At 43.6% G+C, this 19,404-nt stretch overlaps 1 protein-coding gene across 1 annotated transcript in view; it reads right to left on the bottom strand.

Moving 5' to 3' along the window:
* Window positions 1-16,295, bottom strand: part of col28a1a (collagen, type XXVIII, alpha 1a) — a 29,050-nt gene extending 12,755 nt beyond the window's left edge. Inside the window, exons 1-23 of the mRNA XM_020507303.2 lie at window positions 16,094-16,295; window positions 15,146-15,292; window positions 14,858-15,029; window positions 13,595-13,721; window positions 13,034-13,300; window positions 12,783-12,803; window positions 12,628-12,687; window positions 10,976-11,029; window positions 9,867-9,911; window positions 9,743-9,769; window positions 9,430-9,474; window positions 9,099-9,143; window positions 7,665-7,718; window positions 7,485-7,553; window positions 7,293-7,361; window positions 3,605-3,673; window positions 3,359-3,427; window positions 3,022-3,090; window positions 2,822-2,890; window positions 2,630-2,698; window positions 2,430-2,501; window positions 2,139-2,207; window positions 1,398-1,469 (exon numbers count right to left, since the gene is read on the bottom strand). Coding sequence (XP_020362892.2) covers window positions 1,398-1,469; window positions 2,139-2,207; window positions 2,430-2,501; window positions 2,630-2,698; window positions 2,822-2,890; window positions 3,022-3,090; window positions 3,359-3,427; window positions 3,605-3,673; window positions 7,293-7,361; window positions 7,485-7,553; window positions 7,665-7,718; window positions 9,099-9,143; window positions 9,430-9,474; window positions 9,743-9,769; window positions 9,867-9,911; window positions 10,976-11,029; window positions 12,628-12,687; window positions 12,783-12,803; window positions 13,034-13,300; window positions 13,595-13,721; window positions 14,858-15,029; window positions 15,146-15,266 — 1,734 coding nt within the window. The 5' untranslated portion in view covers window positions 15,267-15,292; window positions 16,094-16,295. The remainder of the gene's footprint in view (window positions 1-1,397; window positions 1,470-2,138; window positions 2,208-2,429; window positions 2,502-2,629; window positions 2,699-2,821; window positions 2,891-3,021; window positions 3,091-3,358; window positions 3,428-3,604; window positions 3,674-7,292; window positions 7,362-7,484; window positions 7,554-7,664; window positions 7,719-9,098; window positions 9,144-9,429; window positions 9,475-9,742; window positions 9,770-9,866; window positions 9,912-10,975; window positions 11,030-12,627; window positions 12,688-12,782; window positions 12,804-13,033; window positions 13,301-13,594; window positions 13,722-14,857; window positions 15,030-15,145; window positions 15,293-16,093) is intronic.
* Between the last annotated feature and the right edge of the window lie 3,109 nt (window positions 16,296-19,404).

Here is a 19,404-nt window from a genome sequence, read left to right as displayed (position 1 = left end):
GTGTTGCTATGGTGACCAGTGAGCTGAGATAAGGCGGGGCTTTACCAAGCAAAGACTAACATTGTGCACAATGTAAACAACTTTGTGCACAAAATTTGAGAGAAATTTGAAAACTTGAATTTCAGCTCATCAAACCTCAACACTTTATTTATATTCTTGTTGGGTATAGTACGATATGTTACGTTTCGTATGGTATGTATTAATTTGGGGATGTCCATCATCCATTTAGTATAATATGTTCCGACTTACAATTCCTATGATATGTTACAAATTCCAATTTGTTGTGGTTAACGTTAGCTGGGTGGCTAGGTGGCTAACGATAACATTAGCTAGCTGGCTAACATTAGCTAGGCGAGGAGTTAGGGTTAAGGTTAGGAGTTAGGCTAAAGGGTTAAGGTTAGGGATAGTTAAAAGGGTTAAGGCTAGGGTTAGGGGAAGGGTTACGTAAGTAGCTGCAAAGTAGGTAAAAAGTAGTTGAAAAGTTGCTAATCTTTGGGTTGCTAGATGTTCTCTTTATGCACTGACCGATCCACTACGACCAACCATCCTCCTTTTGTTTTTGCTTTAAGTAACCTTCTGTCTTCTGTAACCATACCAAACATAACATATCCTACTAATTTGAGTGTCCCCAGATTTACTTTACTAAGTTCCATCTAGTCTATGAGACCAGGCTGTAAAATGTAGTGATGGAACACAATGGTTGCTGGCTTCTTGTCAATGCTTATGGGAACCATTGAGGAAACAGAGCACATATTTGGAATTTGAGCAAGCGTTTGCATAGAGGGCCTGATTGAGTGTTGAGATAGGTACAACTCAGATATCCTTGATGTCAATGGGAGACTTACTTAAAAATGCGTGAAGATCTCAAGTCAGAATACCACCCAGACTGAACATGAAGTTGAAGAATTCCAAGCAGCATTCCATTCATGTAACTTGAACCCTGACCTTCCCTAACATCTAACTAACTACAGCAGGGATGATGGGGGTGGTGTCCACAAAAAAAACACATTTTGCCATGGGATGTAGAGACAATGTTGCCATTTTAAAGCAAGTTTGCGTCAATTCGACACATTTTGCCATGCGGAGGAAAGAAAATGTGCAGTTTTACAGCTAATTTCCTGTAATTCTACACATTTTTGTCATAGGGTGGAGACAAATGTTTGCATTTTTTAATATGATAACTGATGATCAATGGGTGAAATTTGACCATGTATACTACAAGTTTAGATATCTGGCCACTAGACTAACTTACCAATCTAAAACATGTTAGCTGACATGGGCTAATTGACTGATTGCTGATGGGCAACCAAATTTCGAAATTACACCTTGTTCGATGAGAGTGCAGGGGACAACTTTTTAAGGCTATGCACAAACTAAGAAGTGTGGCTTTAACATACCTTGGCTCCTGCAGGTCCCACGGGCCCTGGCGTTCCTGGTAGTCCCCTCACCCCCCGGTCACCTCGATCACCCTGTAGATAAACACACAAGTGAAATCATTCAAAAAATGATATGTAGATGCAAAGACAGAGAAAGTATGTACCAACCTATGATGTGCATACCATAGAGCTATGGTCTAAAGTAGAGCACTATATAGGGAATAGGGTGCTATTTGGGATGCTGACACTGTCAGGCTTCTCTGGAATGCAGCAATACTGTGTTTGCACTTCTGTTTCCAATGCAGGTGCCATTCATATCTTATTATATTCTGATGTATAATCTTGCTTGGAATTGCTTTTCAAAGGTGAAGCACTGGTCAGGGAGTCTAGTTGTATTGGATAAAAATGTTCAGTAAATGTTTATTCATCCAGCCTGATCTATACGGCATGTTTAATATGGCGGTAATGATGAAGATTTCTCTGTTGTCACACCCTTTGACCGGTAAACTTACTCAACTCAATTGTGTAAGGCCCAGCGCAATATTTGTCTATTCTGTACTTTGAAGGTTGACCATTCAGGAAGTCCCCTCCTGTATTGCTTAAGGTGGAGTTTAATAATCGGTCGGACTCCTATACTGGACGCAGGTAATCCTGTGTTTAACGTAGGTGTATGTAGGTATGCCAGCAAAGGTTTCTATAGGACTGTGGGTGGTTGTCTGGGTAAACATTTTATATCCGAAACCTTCAAAAAAAGAACTCTACCTTTTCTCCAGGAATTCCTTTCCCAGGCTCACCCTCTGTCCCTCGCAGTCCTGGTAAACCAATCTCACCCTGTTTCAAGACACCAAGGAGAATACAAAAATGCAGACAATGAACAAGTTAGCAAATGAACTATTTCAAATGTCTGTGGTCTGTGCGTTTGCGTGTGCATTTTAAAGCAGTTGGACGAATAAAGATTACTTAAACTTTAGAGCAAATCATTCCTTACTTTAAACTCTAGTAAATATACAATGGGGCCCAATGAACTTTGACCTCCTTTGACCTCTTGCTTACCTTAGGTCCGACCGCTCCATCTTCCCCAGGTATACCAGGTATCCCAGAAGATCCGTCAGGTCCTGGTTCACCCTGGAGAAGACCATAGACCAGACACTCACCTCCACATTCAACACCTGCTCATCTCAGCTGTACATACAGTGAATGTACATAATATCCAGTGTTGTATGTTTCATTGGGGACCTTTGCCTCTAACTCACCTTTGACCCTGACTCCCCGACTCCTCTCTCTCCCTGTGGTCCATGCTCTCCTGGGAAGCCCTGGTCACCCTGTGGAGAAGACAACTGGATCAGTCCCTGATTAGAGGTGAAGAATGAAAACAAGCAGTAGTACGGACCTCATGGTCTGGATTTGAGTAAGGGTCACCCACCACCATATTTAGTTCCACCCACCTTTGGGCCGACTATTCCCAGCCCTGGTGGCCCCCGAGGGCCGGAAGATCCAGATGGACCACTGTCTCCCTGCAAGAAGAGAGAGGGACAGAGATTAGTCAGTTTAGTTATAATTGAGTGATAAAACAAACCAGAACGTCGGTTGGATACAAATTGAAATAGTGGAACACAGTGGAAACTGAATAATTTAATAGGCCTGCCTTTTCTCCTTGGATCCCTGCACCTGGAAAACCCACCAATCCTGGCAAACCTGGAGCTCCTGAGTTTCCCTGGAGGTCAGAGGTTAAAGGGATCAGGGGATAAGCGGTAGTCCCTTAGTGCAGGGGTTCCCAAACGTTGTTTTTTTTTGCTTCTGAGACCCTTTTATGATAGCAACTTCATCAGGGACACTGTCATAATATCAGAACACAGTGCTTCTGCAGTGCATGGCCGGACTTGCCAAGTCTCGGCCCCTGGGAATGAACATTTAAAAGCCCCCCCTCTTGGCATCAGAGAGACAATTTTGATGGTTTAGGGTCAGGGTTAGAGCCAACATACCTTGTCACCTTTCAACCCTGAACCCGGGGTGCCGCGGGTGCCTTTAGGACCCTCGTAACCCCTGTCACCCTGAAACACAAAATACACCCTGAGCCATTAGCTAGGTACACACTTTACTGTATAAATAAGAAAGATATGTGATTCCTACATGTCATATCTCACGCACAGCTCACTATAGCCTACACATACAGAACATATCCAAGCTAGACTATTCAGTGGTATGAACAGCTAGTGACGGTGTCTCACCTTAGGCCCTGGTAGACCCTCTCCTGGGAACCCTTGTGTTCCCTGGACCCCTGAAGGACCAAATGGACCCTAGTAGACATAATAAAGAGGATAGAAATGACCGTCAGCAAAGAGCAAAGCTCAATTATTAACAATATATCTCAAACCTAGTGGATATCCTGACACACTACAGGGTAATTCTACAATTGTATTTTTATTGAACCTTTATTTAACTAGGCAAGTCAGTTAAGAACAAATTCTTATTTAAAATGACAGCCTACCAAAAGGCAAAAGGCCTCCAAAAGGACTAAACACACATCACGACAAGAGACAACACAACACTACATAAAGAGAGACCTAAAGAAAACAACATAGCAAGGCAGCAACACATGACAACACAGCATGGTAGCAACACAACATGGTAGCAGCACAAATCATGGTACAAACATTATTGGGCACAGACAACAGTATAAGGGCAAGAAGGTAGAGACAACAATACATCACACAAAGCAGCCATAACTGTCAGTTAGAGTGTCCATGATTGAGTCTTTGAATGAAGAGATTGAGATAAAACTGTCCAGTTTGAGTGTTTGTTGCAGCTCGTTCCAGTCGCTAGCTGCAGTGAACTGAAAAGAGGAGCGACCCAGGGATGTGTGTGCTTTGGGGACCTTTAACAGAATGTGAATAGCAGAACGGGTGTTGTATGTGGAGGATGAGGGCTGCAGTAGATATCTCAGATAGGGGGGAGTGAGGCCTAAGAGGGTTTTATAATTAAGCATCAAAAAGTGGGTCTTGCGACGGGTATACAGAGATGACCAGTTTACAGAGGAGTATAGAGTGCAGTGATACGTCCTATAAGGAGCATTGGTGGCAAATCTGATGGTCGAATGGTAAAGAACATCTAGCCGCTCGAGAGCAACCTTACCTGCCGATATTTAAATTATGTCTCCGTAATCTAGCATGGGTAGGATGGTCATCTGAATCAGGGTTAGTTTGGCAGCTGGGGTGAAAGAGGAGCGATTACGATAGAGGAAACCAAGTCTAGATATAACTTTAGCCTGCAGCTTTGATATGTGCTGAGAGAAGGACAGTGCACCATCTAGCCATACTCCCAAATCATTTTATGAGGTGACTATCTCAAGCTCTAAACCCTCAGAGGTTGTATTAACACCTATGGGAGGAGAGGCATTCTTCTTACCAAACCACATGACCTTTGTTTTGGAGGTGTTCAGAACAAGGTTAAGGGTAGAGAGAGCTTGTTGTTGTAGAGGGCTATGTCAAGCAAGCGTTGACGTAAGAAAGTTCTCTTGTCACGCCTGCTCCCGCTCTTTCCTCCCTCTGGCGCTCGAGGGCACCAGGATCCCCAGCATTATGCACTCAAGCCACCATCAGAACGCACACCTGCCTTCCACCAATCGCACACATCAGCGATCATTGGACTCACGTGGACTCAATTACTTGTGTCATTACCTTCCCCGTATATCTGTCTGTTCCCAAGCTCTGTTCCCTGCTTCGGGATTGATTGTTATATGTGCGTGTTACCCGTGTTCTGACGCTGTTGCTATCGTGTTCTATACCGGTTCACCAGGCTCCCACACCCCTGCCGGTTCGCGGGGAGTTTACCCCCAGCCGGTTTGCCCAGCACCCATGTCTCGGCCGGCTCGCCCAGGTGGGACGCCGGTTGGCGCCCCTAGAGGGGAGGTTCTGTCACGACAACTCCCGCTCTTCCCCCCCTGGCGCTCGAGGGCGCCAGGCTGCCCTGCATTACGCACTCCTGCCACCATCATTTACGCACACCTTCCTTCCCTCGTCACACTCTTCAGCGATTTTGGACTCACCTAGACTCACTCAATCACCTGTTTATTACCTCCCGTATATTTGTCGGTTCCCTGCTCTGTTCCCGCTGCTGCATTGTTTCTCATATGTCTGTGTTTCCTGTGTGCTGACGCTGTTCCTGTCTTGTTCTATGTCTGTTCCCGAATAAATGTCTGACTCCCCGTACCTGCTTCTCCTGTCCGGTGTGGGTCCTTACATACAGTTGAAGTACGAAGTTTACATACACTTAGTTTGGAGTCCTTAAAACTTGTTTTTCAACCACTCCACAAATGTCTTGTTAAACAAACTATAGTTTTGGCAAGTTGAGTTAGGACATCTACTTTGTGCATAACACTAGTAATCTTTCCAACAATTGTTTACAGACAGATTATTTCACTTATAATTCACTGTATCACAATTCCAGTGGGTCAGAAGTTTACATACACTAAGTTGACTGTCCATTTAAACAGCTTGGAAAATTCCAGAAAATGATGTCATGGCTTTAGAAACTTCTGATATGCTAATTGACTTCATTTGAGTCAATTGGAGGTGTACCTGTGGATGTATATCAAGGCCTAGCTTCAAACTCAGTGCCTCTTTGCTTGACATCATGGGAAAATCAAAAGAAATCAGCCAAGACCTCAGATAAAAAATTGTAGACCTCCACAAGTCTGGTTCATCCTTGGGTGCAATTGCCAAATGCCTGAAGGTACCACGTTCATCTGTACAAACAATAGTATGCAAGTATAAACACCAAGGGACCACGCAGCCGTCATACCGCTCAGGAAGGAGACGTGTTCTGTCTCCTAGAGATGAACGCACTTTGGTGTGAGAAATGCAAATCAATAACAGAAAAACAACAAAGGACCTTGTGAAGATGCTGGAGGAGACAGGTTCAAAAGTATCTATATCCACAGTAAAAGAAGTCCTATATCGACATAACCTGAAAGGCCGCTCAGCAAGGAAGAAGCCACTGCTCCAAAATCGCCATAAAAAAGCCAGACTACGGTTTGCACACTGCACATTGGGACAAAGATCGTACTTTTTGGAGAAATGTCCTCTGGTCTGATGAAACAAAAATTTAACTGTTTGGCCATAATGACCATCGTTATGTTTGGAGGAAAAAGGAGGATGCTTGCAAGCCGAAGACCACCATCCCAACCGTGAATCACGGGGGTGGCAGCATCATGTTGTGGGGGTGCTTTGCTGCAGGAGGGACTGGTGCACTTCACAAAATAGATGGCATAATTTCAAGGAAAATGATGATGATATATTGAAGCAACATCTCAAGACATCAGTCAGGAAGTTTAAAGCTTGGTCGCAAAAGGGTCTTCCAAATGAACAATGACCCCAAGCATACTTCCAAAGTTGCGGCAAAATGGCTTAAGGACAACAAAGTCAAGGTGTGGCCATCACAAAGCCCTGACCTCAATCCCATAGAAAATTTGTGTGCAGAACTGAAAAAGTGTGTGCTAGAAAGGAGACCTACAAACCTGACTCAGTTACACCAGCTCAGTCAGGAGGAATGGGCCAAAATTCACCCAACTTATTGTGGGAAGCTTGTGGAAGGCTACCCGAAATGTTTGACCCAAATTAAACAATTTAAAGGCAATGCTACCAAATACTAATTGAGTATATATAAACTTCTGACCCACTGGAAATGTGATGAAAGAAATAAAAACTAAAATACATAATTCTCTCTACAATTATTCTGATATTTCACATTCTTAATATAAAGTGGTGATCCTAACTGACCTAAGACAGGGAGTTTTTACTTGGATTAAATGTTAGGAATTGTGAAAAACTGAGTTTAAATGTATTTGGCTAAGGTGTATGCAAACTTCCGACTTCAACTGTATCTAGCCATAACACCTAACGAATGTTATGAACTTACCGGCAGTCCTGGTTCACCTATACCCAAGGGACCGGTGGGTCCAGGCCTTCCCTGGTTTCCTTTATTGCCCTGGGATACAGGATAAATTAGGATTAGAGTCTGAAAGATCATTAGAGGGATTACTAGAGAGATCACTAGAGAGATTGCGTGACAGAAGTAACACCTCCAAAAATAAAGAATATCTAAACTAACTTTAGGTCCAGGAAAGCCGATGCCAGTATCCCCTGGAGGTCCTGTCACTCCACCAGGTCCACGGTCACCCTGGGAAAGAGAGGGGCATCATTCACCTTACCCCAGCTTCCCCAATACATTTTAGCTGTATTTGTATCTAGAACATTTCTGGAGGTATTGGAAGTTTAACGTCATCCTTACTTTGGGTCCTACAAGTCCTTCAGGGCCCTGGTCCCCGGGACCTCCACTAAGACCCTGCCACAGAGACAAGAAAACACCTCGGTCAATGCCTGAATTGAAATAATCTACAGTAGACTAAATTCACAGGGCTTTGAGTTTTACCTGGATAGAACCCCCCCACCCCCCTAACTTCTTTTGTAATTGGAAATGGGTGTGAGCAGCGAAGCTTTAGTTTCACATTCTCTGGTCAATGTTATCGTATGACAAACAGATCATGTATAGTTTGGAGGGTCAGGGTGTGGTCAATCAAATTATGTTTCCACTAGCCTCATCCTCCTTAGTTCTACAATTATTTGCATAGGTACTCCCTAGTCCCCATGGGAACATGATCTAGGACCAGGGCAAAATTTTTTATCTAAAAACCACCACCGTATTCAGGTGATGGACTGCTGTTGTCATGCTAACGCCGGAGGGGCGTGAAAAGCGTTTAAGGAGGAATTAAAGGGGGTAGATAACGTGCCGAAACACTAATCCTGCAGGACAATAGTCTGGTGGGAGATAATAAACTGCAGGCTTGGATTGACTGCTTTAGATAGGCTCCATTATGGCGGGATAAGGACTAAGCCAGGACTCACATTCCATAAGTGCAGACTGGGAGAAGAGCTTCATACTCAGTGTGCATCTCCATGAGATACTGATGGTTCCAGGAGGAGGGTCAGATGTGGGGGTGTAGACACAGGATTCGTTCAATTTGACCACTCACTCATTCACACACAGGTATGAATGGGCAGAGCGTTGTGTGACGAGTGGGATTCTTCCAAATGTATAAAGCCATGGGGATTTCTCCTCAGTATGTACATCGAAGACATTCATTTAGAACACATGCAAGTACATATCCTGGATTCTAAAGATACTCAGGGCCTAATTCAATTAAACCTAGTTGTTTTACTGTTTCCAGCAGAGGAGGCTGGTGGGGAGTGCTATAGGAGGACGGGATCATGGTAATGGCTGCAATGGAATATTGCAACGGACTCAAACACATCACACATACGGAAAACACGTTTGACTCCGTTCCATCAATTCCATTCCATGCATTCCAATTAGCCGTCTTCCTGTAGCTCATCCCACCAGCCTCCTCTAGTTTCCAGGGTAAGTCAAATATAATATTTTCCCGGTACAGTGCTAAAGTGTGTTAGAAAGAATCGATATGAAGTTGAGTTTTCTTTTTGATTCACAAGCAGGACAGACATAATGACTTTGACTTATCCCTGGGACTTGGCTATCTATTTTGTAGGGCCCCAAGTCTGTATCGACAACCAAACAAACATTGTCTGAGGCCTCTGGGGAAAAACATTGATCTGCATGTCTCCAAAATGACCAAGCCACCACCATATTGACCATTTTGTTCGCTGTAACATATGGACAATAAAGTTGTATTATATTATATTGAGTCACCTGCTCTCCTCTGGGTCCCCGAGGGCCTGGAGGTCCGTCTGGCCCCTGTGGGAACAGGTCACAGTCAGGCGGGGAAGAGGGACATAACAGCCTATTGAGGTTGCAGCCAAAAGTAACAAGAACTTTAAAAGGACATGTGCAACTCTCACTCCCAGTTACAAGCTTGCAAGCTGTTGAGTCTAGCGTATAGCTATCTCTTCACAATGCAGTTAATCCTCAATCAGAAATTCATCCGAATGCACTGAGCAGCACTTAGTGGGGGGATAGCCATTTATAATGAACAGAGCAGAGGCATGGAGAGAGCAGAGAGAGTCATTCATAAAAAACCTACTTGATCTCCCTTCATCCCGCGGACGCCACACTCGCCTCTTTCCCCCTGGAAAACATTTGAATCAGAGAAGACTGAATTCTGACTGCGCTGAGTGTTTTAACCCGAGGCGTGCCAGAAGACCAGGGTACTGATTAAAACTGATGTTATCTAGCTAGCATGTAGTACAGAACAAACACTATAGTCTACTGTTTGTTGTCAGGGTAGCATGGGGATCTTGACCAGCTGTTTCACTATGATTCAGTATCTAATCCATCATGGGTCAATTATCTTTGCACAATTAATTTACGGTCACCAAGTAGTACTGGTATCTCACCTTTTCCCCTCTAGTGCCGGATCGACCCTAAAACAACAGGAGAGATCTCAATAAAAATCTATACATCAGTTATAATTCAACAATATACCTGTATAGATTGTTTTTGTCATCTATGCTACAGTACCTCGATACCCTCCATCCCAGGCCTTCCGTTGATACCAGGTTCCCCCTACAGTGACACCAGAGACCAGACAGTGAATGCATCCATACAGTATATCCATCAACGTCTATAAAAACATCCCAACGAATGTCAACGTCTATAAAAACATTCCAACGAACATCAACGTCTATAAAAACATCCCAACGAACATCAACGTATATAAAAACATCCCAACGGACATCAACGTCTATAAAAACATTCCAACGAACATCAACGTCTATAAAAACATTCCAACAAACATCAACGTCTATAAAAACATTCCAACAAACATCAACGTCTATAAAAACATTCCAACAAACATCAACATATGTAAAAACATTCCAACGAACATCAACGTATGTAAAAACATTCCAACGAACATCAACGTCTGAAAAACATTCCAACAAACATCAATGTATGTAAAAACATTCCCACGAACATCAACGTATGTAAAAACATTCCCACGAACATCAACGTATGTAAAAACATTCCCACGAACATCAACGTATGTAAAAACATTCCAACGAACATCAACGTCTATAAAAACATTCCCACGAACATCAACGTATGTAAAAACATTCCCACGAACATCAACGTCTATAAAAACATTCCCACGAACATCAACGTATGTAAAAACATTCCAACGAACATCAACATATGTAAAAACATTCCAACGAACATCAACGTCTATAAAAACATTCCCACGAACATCAACGTATGTAAAAACATTCCAACGAACATCAACATATGTAAAAACATTCCAACGAACATCAACGTATGTAAAAACATTCCAACAAACATCAACGTATATAAAAACATTCCCACGAACATCAACGTCTATAAAAACATTCCAACGAACATCAACGTATATAAAAACATTCCCACGAACATCAACGTCTATAAAAACATTCCAACAAACATCAACGTATATAAAAACATTCCCACGAACATCAACGTCTATAAAAACATTCCAACAAACATCAACGTCTATAAAAACATCCCAACGAACATCAACGTATATAAAAACACTGCATTCTTTCTGTCACTACAAATGAACATGGTGGAATTATCTCAGGACAAAACGAAGAACTTACATGAAATCCTTTTGGACCGGGAGAACCGTCAGATCCAGGCTGGGCTGATTTCCCCTGCAGATTTCAAAGGAATGCAGAGATCATTCCATCAGAGTATAGAGGACAGATCGTTGGACAGAATGTGACTTTTTGGGGCCCTTTTTCATCACTGGTTGTTCCCATAACATCCCCATAGTGTATGTAGATTTGTGCGTACAGTAGGTGACCGTGGTCGTTCGGTGCGTGTCCCTGTCTATGCTCTTCCTGTGACCTCTCTATGTATTATCAGTCTCAAACCTTAAGTGGTAGCCTATACAACCTCAGTCAACTCAATAGTGTGAGGGGCCTCTGTGCCGTATAGCCTCAAATAACTCAATAGTGTCTCGGGCCTCTGTGCCGTATAGCCTCAAATAACTCAATAGTGTCACGGGCCTCTGTGCCGTATAGCCTCAAATAACTCAATAGTGTGAGGGGCCTCTGTGCCGTATAGCCTCAAATAACTCAATAGTGTCAGGGGACTCTGTGCCATATAGCCTCAAATAACTCAATAGTGTGAGGGGCCTCTGTGCCGTATAGCCTCAAATAACTCAATAGTGTCAGGGGTCTCTGTGCCGTATAGCCTCAAATAACTCAATAGTGTCACGGGCCTCTGTGCCGTATAGCCTCAAATAACTCAATAGTGTCAGGGGTCTCTGTGCCGTATAGCCTCAAATAACTCAATAGTGTCAGGGGACTCTGTGCCGTATAGCCTCAAATAACTCAATAGTGTCAGGGGTCTCTGTGCCGTATAGCCTCAAATAACTCAATAGTGTCATGGGCCTCTGTGCCGTATAGCCTCAAATAACTCAATAGTGTCACGGGCCTCTGTGCCGTATAACCTCAGTTTACTCAATAGTGTCAGGGGCCTCTGTACCTTATAACCTCAGTTAACTCCCTAACACCCTAATGCTCATCCCCTCCCTGTGTGTTTGCCCACACTTAATCTCCTATCCTTGACCACTGCTTCCAGCCAAAAGCCTCTCTTCAAAAGGCCTGCTAGTCAAGTCCCACTACTCTATTCTTTTATTTTACGCCATGACCCTTCGACCCCTTGCACAGTACAGGCCTGCTACACTTGCAGTGTGGGAAACACTTCCTACTCTTTGATGTGATGCCCAGGACCACTCTTGTATACACAGAGGCCTACAAAGAGGCCAGATGCCCCGGCTATGAGCACCTGCTATGAGTATTCAGGGGTGTTACAGGGGCGTTGAGCAGTTTAGGGTGGGTTAGAGACAGGGGGGCTATTACTGGAAAAACCTCTGTTTGCATACAAAAGGATATGTAGGGGGGTTACAGCCCAAGGTTGTCCAACTGGTGAACATGCCAGCAATAACACAGGCCTGTCTGAGGATTACTGCTCCTCTGTACTGTCAACCTGGACACATCAACCTGGACACATCAACCTGGACACATGAGGTCAATTCATCAATCCAGTCAGTGCTTTTCAATGACGACAATTGGAATTAAAACGTCAGTGTACATCCTGAATTGAATGAATTGACAAAAGACAGAAGAGGACAACAAAATAAAAACTGAAGAAGAGTTATAGCGTATGGTATGTACTGGCTACTAGAGGATGCTTTTGAGCAAAAACAAGAATGGGTTAGACGATGAGACAGAAGTGGACTCACCGGGCTTCCAGGGGGACCTCTTTCTCCTTTATCACACAGACAGGACTTCGGCTGTGGGCACTGGAACCAAGGGAAGCAACATTTGAGTAGACACCTCAGAGATAGTCATCTTTACATTCCAAATGGATGGTTACAAGAAAAAGGGACATACTTACCCCTGTGTTGACAAGCGTGTTCTAAAAAAAGAAGAAATAGCAGCACTTTATATTTTGATATCTCACACTTAGGTGCTCAGTAATGTACATGTTTAAATTGAGCCATTTTAATCCTGGTCAGGTAACTCACTGCGTGAGCCCTCCTGAATTGGGATTTAGGGGGTGAAGGAAAACATAAACATCTAGAAGTTTATGGCAATGTCAAGACATGTTGGTATCCTTGAGGACAGCTCACTCCCACCACCACTCACCAGTTCTCTGAAAAGTTTATCTTCCAGCAGGTTGTCTGTAAGGCTGAGGACGTGCTGCTGTGGCGGGGCGCTGGCGATGGAACGTAACCTGGCATTGGTGGGCATATCCCTGGGTAGACCCGACAGCCCGATGGTGAATAGACGAATGTTGTGGTTCTTGGCCTCGGATGCGGCGGTCACAGCACTGGGGCTACGGGGATGGTCCACGCCGTCAGTCATCAGCAACATCACCCTCAGGCTGTTGGCCGCTGTCTCACGGCTAAACATCTGGGTGTTATAATCATTTGATTGTACTTTGATATTGGGTCTAACACTTGTTTTTTGGTGTGGTGCACTTTGTTCTCAATTGGGTTGACTTTTTGGGGGGGATAGTCCTCTATGGATAATCCAACTATCAACAAACTTTCATATGCAACACTATTGGCTTGGGGCTAAGACTAGGGTTAGGTTTAGGTTTAGTGGAGAGTTAGTTGAACGGTTAGTTGATGGTTAGTTTAACATCCATCAACCATCTGCAAGGGACAATCCAAGTAAACTGCTACTAGATAATGATATGCAGACCTGTGTAGCGTTAGTGATGGCGTAGGCTGAGTAGGTTCCGTGTCCGATGTAGGCCATGGACGCCACTCTGCTCTGGAACACATCCACATCCTGCCAGTCCCGGAAGTTGTGCTCCAGAGAAACAGAACTAGGAGGAGAAGAAAAATAAGAAGAAGAAGATGGAGAGCAGTTAAACCTAGAGACGTTAGATGGAGAGCAGTTAAACCTAGAGATGTTAGATGGAGAGCAGTTAAACCTAGAGATGTTAGATGGAGAGCAGTTAAATCTAGAGACGTTAGATGGAGAGCAGTTAAATCTAGAGACGTTAGATGGAGAGCAGTTAAACCTAGAGATGTTAGATGGAGAGCAGTTAAACCTAGAGACGTTAGATGGAGAGCAGTTAAATCTAGATATGTTAGATGGAGAGCAGTTAAATCTAGAGACGTTAGATGGAGAGTAGTTAAATCTAGAGACGTTAGATGGAGAGCAGTTAAACCTAGAGACGTTAGATGGAGAGCAGTTAAATCTAGAGACATTAGATGTAGATCAGTTAAACCTAGAGACGTTAGATGGAGAGCAGTTAAATCTAGAGACGTTAGATGGAGAGCAGTTAAATCTAGAGATGTTAGATGGAGAGCAGCTAAATCTAGAGACGTTAGATGGAGAGCAGTTAAATCTAGAGACGTTAGATGGTGAGCAGTTAAATCTAGAGACGTTAGATGGAGAGCAGTTAAATCTAGAGATTTCCAGCCTCATCCCTCTAACCTCTACAGTACCAACCTGCTGTACTGTAGAGGGATGAGTGCAGCCAGCCTCATCCCCCTAACCTCTACAGTACCAACCTGCTGTACTGCAGTGCAGCCAGCCTCATCCCTCTAACCTCTACAGTACCAACCTGCTGTACTGCAGTGCAGCCAGCCTCATCCCTCTAACCTCTACGGTACCAACCTGCTTTACTGTAGAGGGATGAGTGCAGCCAGCCTCATCTCTCTAACATCTACAGTACCAACATTCTATACTGCAGTGCAGCCAGCCTCATCCCCCAAACCTCTACAGTACCAACCTGCTGTACTGCAGTACAGCCAGCCTCATCCCTCCAACCTCTACAGTACCAACCTGCTGTACTGCCGTGCAGCCAGCCTCATCCCTCTAACCTCTACAGTACCAACCTGCTTTACTGTAGAGGGATGAGTGCAGCCAGCCTCATCCCTCTAACATCTACAGTACCAACCTTCTATACTGCAGTGCAGCCAGCCTCATCCCTCTAACCTCTACAGTACCAACCTGCTGTACTGCAGTGCAGCCAGCCTCAACCTCAGTCTCCAACCTGCTGCCTGGATCTGCATGAGCCGCGTGCTGAAACGCAGGACGAAGTCTTTCTGCTTCTCAAACAACAGCACCTTGGCCTTCTCTGAGCTGTCCAGGATGAACATGATCTCCACCGGGCAGATCAGAACTATTGGGGGGGGGGGGTGGAAAGAGAGACAGGGTGGAGAGGATTGCAGGTGAGTGAATGAATACATGAATTAATTAATTAATGGATTAATTAATTAAAGAATGAAACCCACTTACTTTTCCCTTCCTTTTGGAGGACCTGGTTGTCGTCTCTCTGGCCCTTCCTCCTCCTGCCCTGACCCCTGGCTGTGTTTGTTAGTACCAACACGAGGAGCAACAGCTCCACAACCTTCCTCATCTTGATCTCTTGTCCAGCAGCTCAGCCTAGAACCAACCAAACATGAGTTTGAGACAACTTCTCCTAATTCAGAACACACACAGACACACAAACAGACACACACGCACACACACACTTCTAGTCACAGAAGAGTGCTATGACTTCTGTACACACTAGAGGGCGGCAACACCATAATACAACTTTAAATGACGCCAGATCAATTTGGGCTAATGCCATATCATCGTTTGTTTGCAAGCAAAGGGAACAGGTTGTACATGAAGCCTCCACTGAGGGAATAGCTGCAGCTGTAACTTCATAATGACTACCCAGGAAACCAGAATCACTGCTCTCTGTGTGAAATCATCTGTTTATTTTACCAAAGTTATTACCAGTTACTGTTTGCCTTTACAGCAGTAATTTTCAGGATATGGTCAGACAATTTTTTCTTCAGAAAATGTTCCCATTTAGTTACAAAATATTTTTTTATTTCATGAATTTAATTTTATCGAGTTATTTGAATTTGTCCCAGCCTTATTCATAATATTTAGCTGCAAATATTTCCTTGTAAATGTGTGATTGTAAATGCATAATTCCCGAGAATTATTCGGAGAACAAGTTAATGCTATCAAATCAACGGATTGATTGATTTAAAAGCGCAAACAACACCGAACTCATCATTATTATCACTATTTAAAAAATAAATAAAAAACATTTCAATCTGGAATACAATATGCAACAAATACGATTGTCATTGGATTGTCTACAACAATATTCTCTCTACGTGTTCAATAGCCTACACTTGACACAAATGTGTTACATAACATAGTTTAAATTCAATTAAACCTTACCTTGATTCTCATTTAAATACAATCAATCACAATAATAGTCCGCTCATTTGTTCTCAATTACATAATCCGGTGGGCGAGTTTCTTATCCCCGGTTTAGTCCTAAAGCAAGAGAGAGCAACGGTGATCGACCGCTCGAATCGATTCAAACCTGCACGAGGGGGCTGCACTGGGAACACTGAATATTTATGAAGCGCACCTATCACCGCACTGTTGTCAAACAGCACGGGGATGCCTCCCTTTACCAGTATTTTATAAAGCTACAGGGCTGATTCTTATCAGATTGATGGGGGAAAATGAGTTTAGGTTATTGCACATTTTTCATATTGATAACATCAATAGTAAATCAGTTTTTTTCACTCTACAATATTGAGGCCAGTCCCACCACCTTGTTTTCTCAGTCATCATTAATGCCAACTATTGGCCTATAATATTTATTCATAGGCCCTATGCATAAACCACATTGTGGCCTATCAACCTTCAACATCCTTCCCACCCAACCTCTAATGTTATTCATGTGTTACAATCAAATAAATAACCTTAGTGGGACTACTACTGTACATGTTGACATTCATAGCTGTAGGCGATTGAGTCAATCAAGGCAATTGAGTCTTATTGAACCCACAGACCCCCCCCCCCCCCCCCCCCCCCCCCCCCCGCCCCCGAAGGGTTTTACGACTCGATCTTTGAAGATTTTAATGTGAGCACTTACTCATCCAGCACACAATGCATGGTTCAATTGTGAGTGATTGAGTTTCTACCATGATCCACTGGGTCAAATACCAACCCTCACCGACATGCTACTAGAACTCAACAGGGCCAATATGGCACTAAATATGACTTAAGGGGTAAAACACATGAGTACTGTAGACCTGGATCAAATATAAGTCAAATCCTTCAAAAAAAATGGAAGTGCACTTGATTTAGCTTGACCGGTAGGCTAGCCTACAATGAAGTCAATGTAATAATCCCAAAAGTGCCAACTTGGCCCACCTTGTATGTTGGTCAAACCACATAAGTAATGTGCACTTCAAAAGTTTCGGTGACAATTTTTACCTAGGTCTGGAGTACATGTAGGTCAGCGATCTACACCAAAAGGGTTCCAAAATGATTTTTTGGCTGTCCCCAGAGGAGAACCTTTGGGGTTCTATGTAGAACCCTCTGTGGAAAGGGTTCTATCTGGAAACAAAAAGGGTTCTTCAAAGGGTTCTCCTATTGGGACAGCCAAGTAACCCTTGTAGGTTCTAGACAGCACCTTTTTTTCTAAGAGCGTAGGGATGGAGTGAATTATCTGTTAAAGAAAAGGAATAGGAGAAAAACATCATTGACCAATGACCTTTGAGTAACATCTTGGACCCACTCCAAGCAGTAACCCCACAAGTTCATGGAATAGCAAGTACCAGACCTCATCTGGATGACTGCAATATGAAAGAAACATCATCACTGTACCTGTCTCCTTCCTATAACTCACAGTAAGGAGACATGACCGACAGGGTTTTTATGGCAATTCCAGACGAAGTAAATCAAAAGTGTCTAAGAGGGGTTGCTCTAGCTGAAAAGGTTAGCAATCTTCACATGAGATATGTCAGGTTTGGTGCAACAGGCCAGAAGGACTACAGATGTTGACACAATGTGTTTTCTGAAGATGTAATGAAAAGACCTAGCAACTTCATTAAGGTCACTCACTATGACAGGAACCCAAGAGAGCAAACTTCTGGACATATTATCAAACACAGTCTAAACTACATTACGAACTGTTAAAATGCTCAAATTACCAACCTATATTCACAATAGGACACAGGAGTTAGTTGCATTAGTAGCCTAAAATATTTGTATTTCACAACACTTAAAATGTCCTCCTGAGGAATCGGCCATAAACATCCCTAGTTCCCCAGTTGAAGGGTGCCTAGGAGGGTGCTCACTAGCTGGAGGGGGGAAGTGATCTACATCTACACTGTGTGACAGGGATCATGATGCTTCTCCTTCCAGGCACTACTAACCCTGTGTCACGGCACAGTAGACTATAAAGATGTCAAACCACAGAACATGCCTGTCAAAAGGTTCTGCTTCCGAGAATGTTGAAGGAATGTTCCTTGATAACTGCCTGGCTGGAATTGAAGTCCTGTGTTGCTCTGTTGGTAAGAGCAGGACGCTAGCTAAATCCAAGGTTGTGGCTTCAATTCCCACAGGGATTACAAAGGCCTACACTTACAAAAAATGTATGCACTGTACTGTGGTGTAAGTCGATTTGGATGAAAGTGTCTGCTCAGTGGCGTGTAGTGTTATTATTATTCAGTGTGGTGCTGTGAAAGCCATGCTCTGGCACTGTGTGAGTGGGTACTGAGTCAGTGTCTGGGCTCAGGCTGGGTGTCTGGGCCAGGCTGTTAAACCAACAGAGCCTGGCGGCAGGACCGATGCCAGCCCCGCCACCACTGGCCAGGGAGTTTGGAGGGCGGCTTCCTGCCATCTCTCCTGGTGCAGCAACTAAACATGCGACTGAGATAATGATTGACAAACAACATTAGACCATATAGAAAACAACTCCACGGAGGCGGCAGGCTCTTATGGAGAGAAGGGGAATCTAACACAGGTTGTCTTGTCTTACCATCAGTTGGGAGTTTGCACTGTCTGTCATCCGTGAGGCCAAAACACCAAATATGACTAGACATGGGGGTGTGCTGTTCAACAGGGTCCAATGGTCAGAGGGTTGCTGCGGATATAAATATGGCAACATTCTAAACGTTCCATGTTCTATCAGACACATTCTAAAGGTTCCATGTTCTATTGGAAACATTCTAAAGTTTCCATGTTCTTTCTGCAACATTCTAAATGTGCCATGTTCTTTCTGCAAAATTCTCAAGGTTTCATGTTCTATCTGCAAGATTCTAAATGTTCTAATGAATAAGCCCTTGATAGAACTTGCAGTGGCATCCATGGTATTGAACTAGATAAATTCCACAAGGCCTGTCATTTAGGGAGATGTGAAGCTGCAGAGAAGCTGGTGTGTGACCTTTTCCCTTTTTTTACAGCATTTGCCTTGCAGCCTGTGTACAAGCACCAACGAGGCTTGGTTTAAAACTGAAAATGACATTTGTCCGGCCTGAACTCTGGGTGTTCAGTTTAATAAAAAAGAAGTGCTCAAAATGTACGAAACGTGACTTCAAAGTGTTACATGTATCTGCAGTAGCAAGCAGAACTCAGGAAAGATTATTTTATGCCCTTGGGTGCTCGTACACGAGTGGCCTGCGGGTATATAGTTTTCCTGAATCCGCCATACTTGGATCATTTGTTAAACACGTGGCAGTTTTCAGCTT

The sequence above is a fragment of the Oncorhynchus kisutch genome, linkage group LG17 (genome assembly GCF_002021735.2).
Source record: "Oncorhynchus kisutch isolate 150728-3 linkage group LG17, Okis_V2, whole genome shotgun sequence".
NCBI classification, from domain to species: domain Eukaryota; kingdom Metazoa; phylum Chordata; class Actinopteri; order Salmoniformes; family Salmonidae; genus Oncorhynchus; species Oncorhynchus kisutch.
Note: the sequence above shows the minus strand (reverse complement) of the source record. Positions and strands in the feature narration are given on the sequence as shown.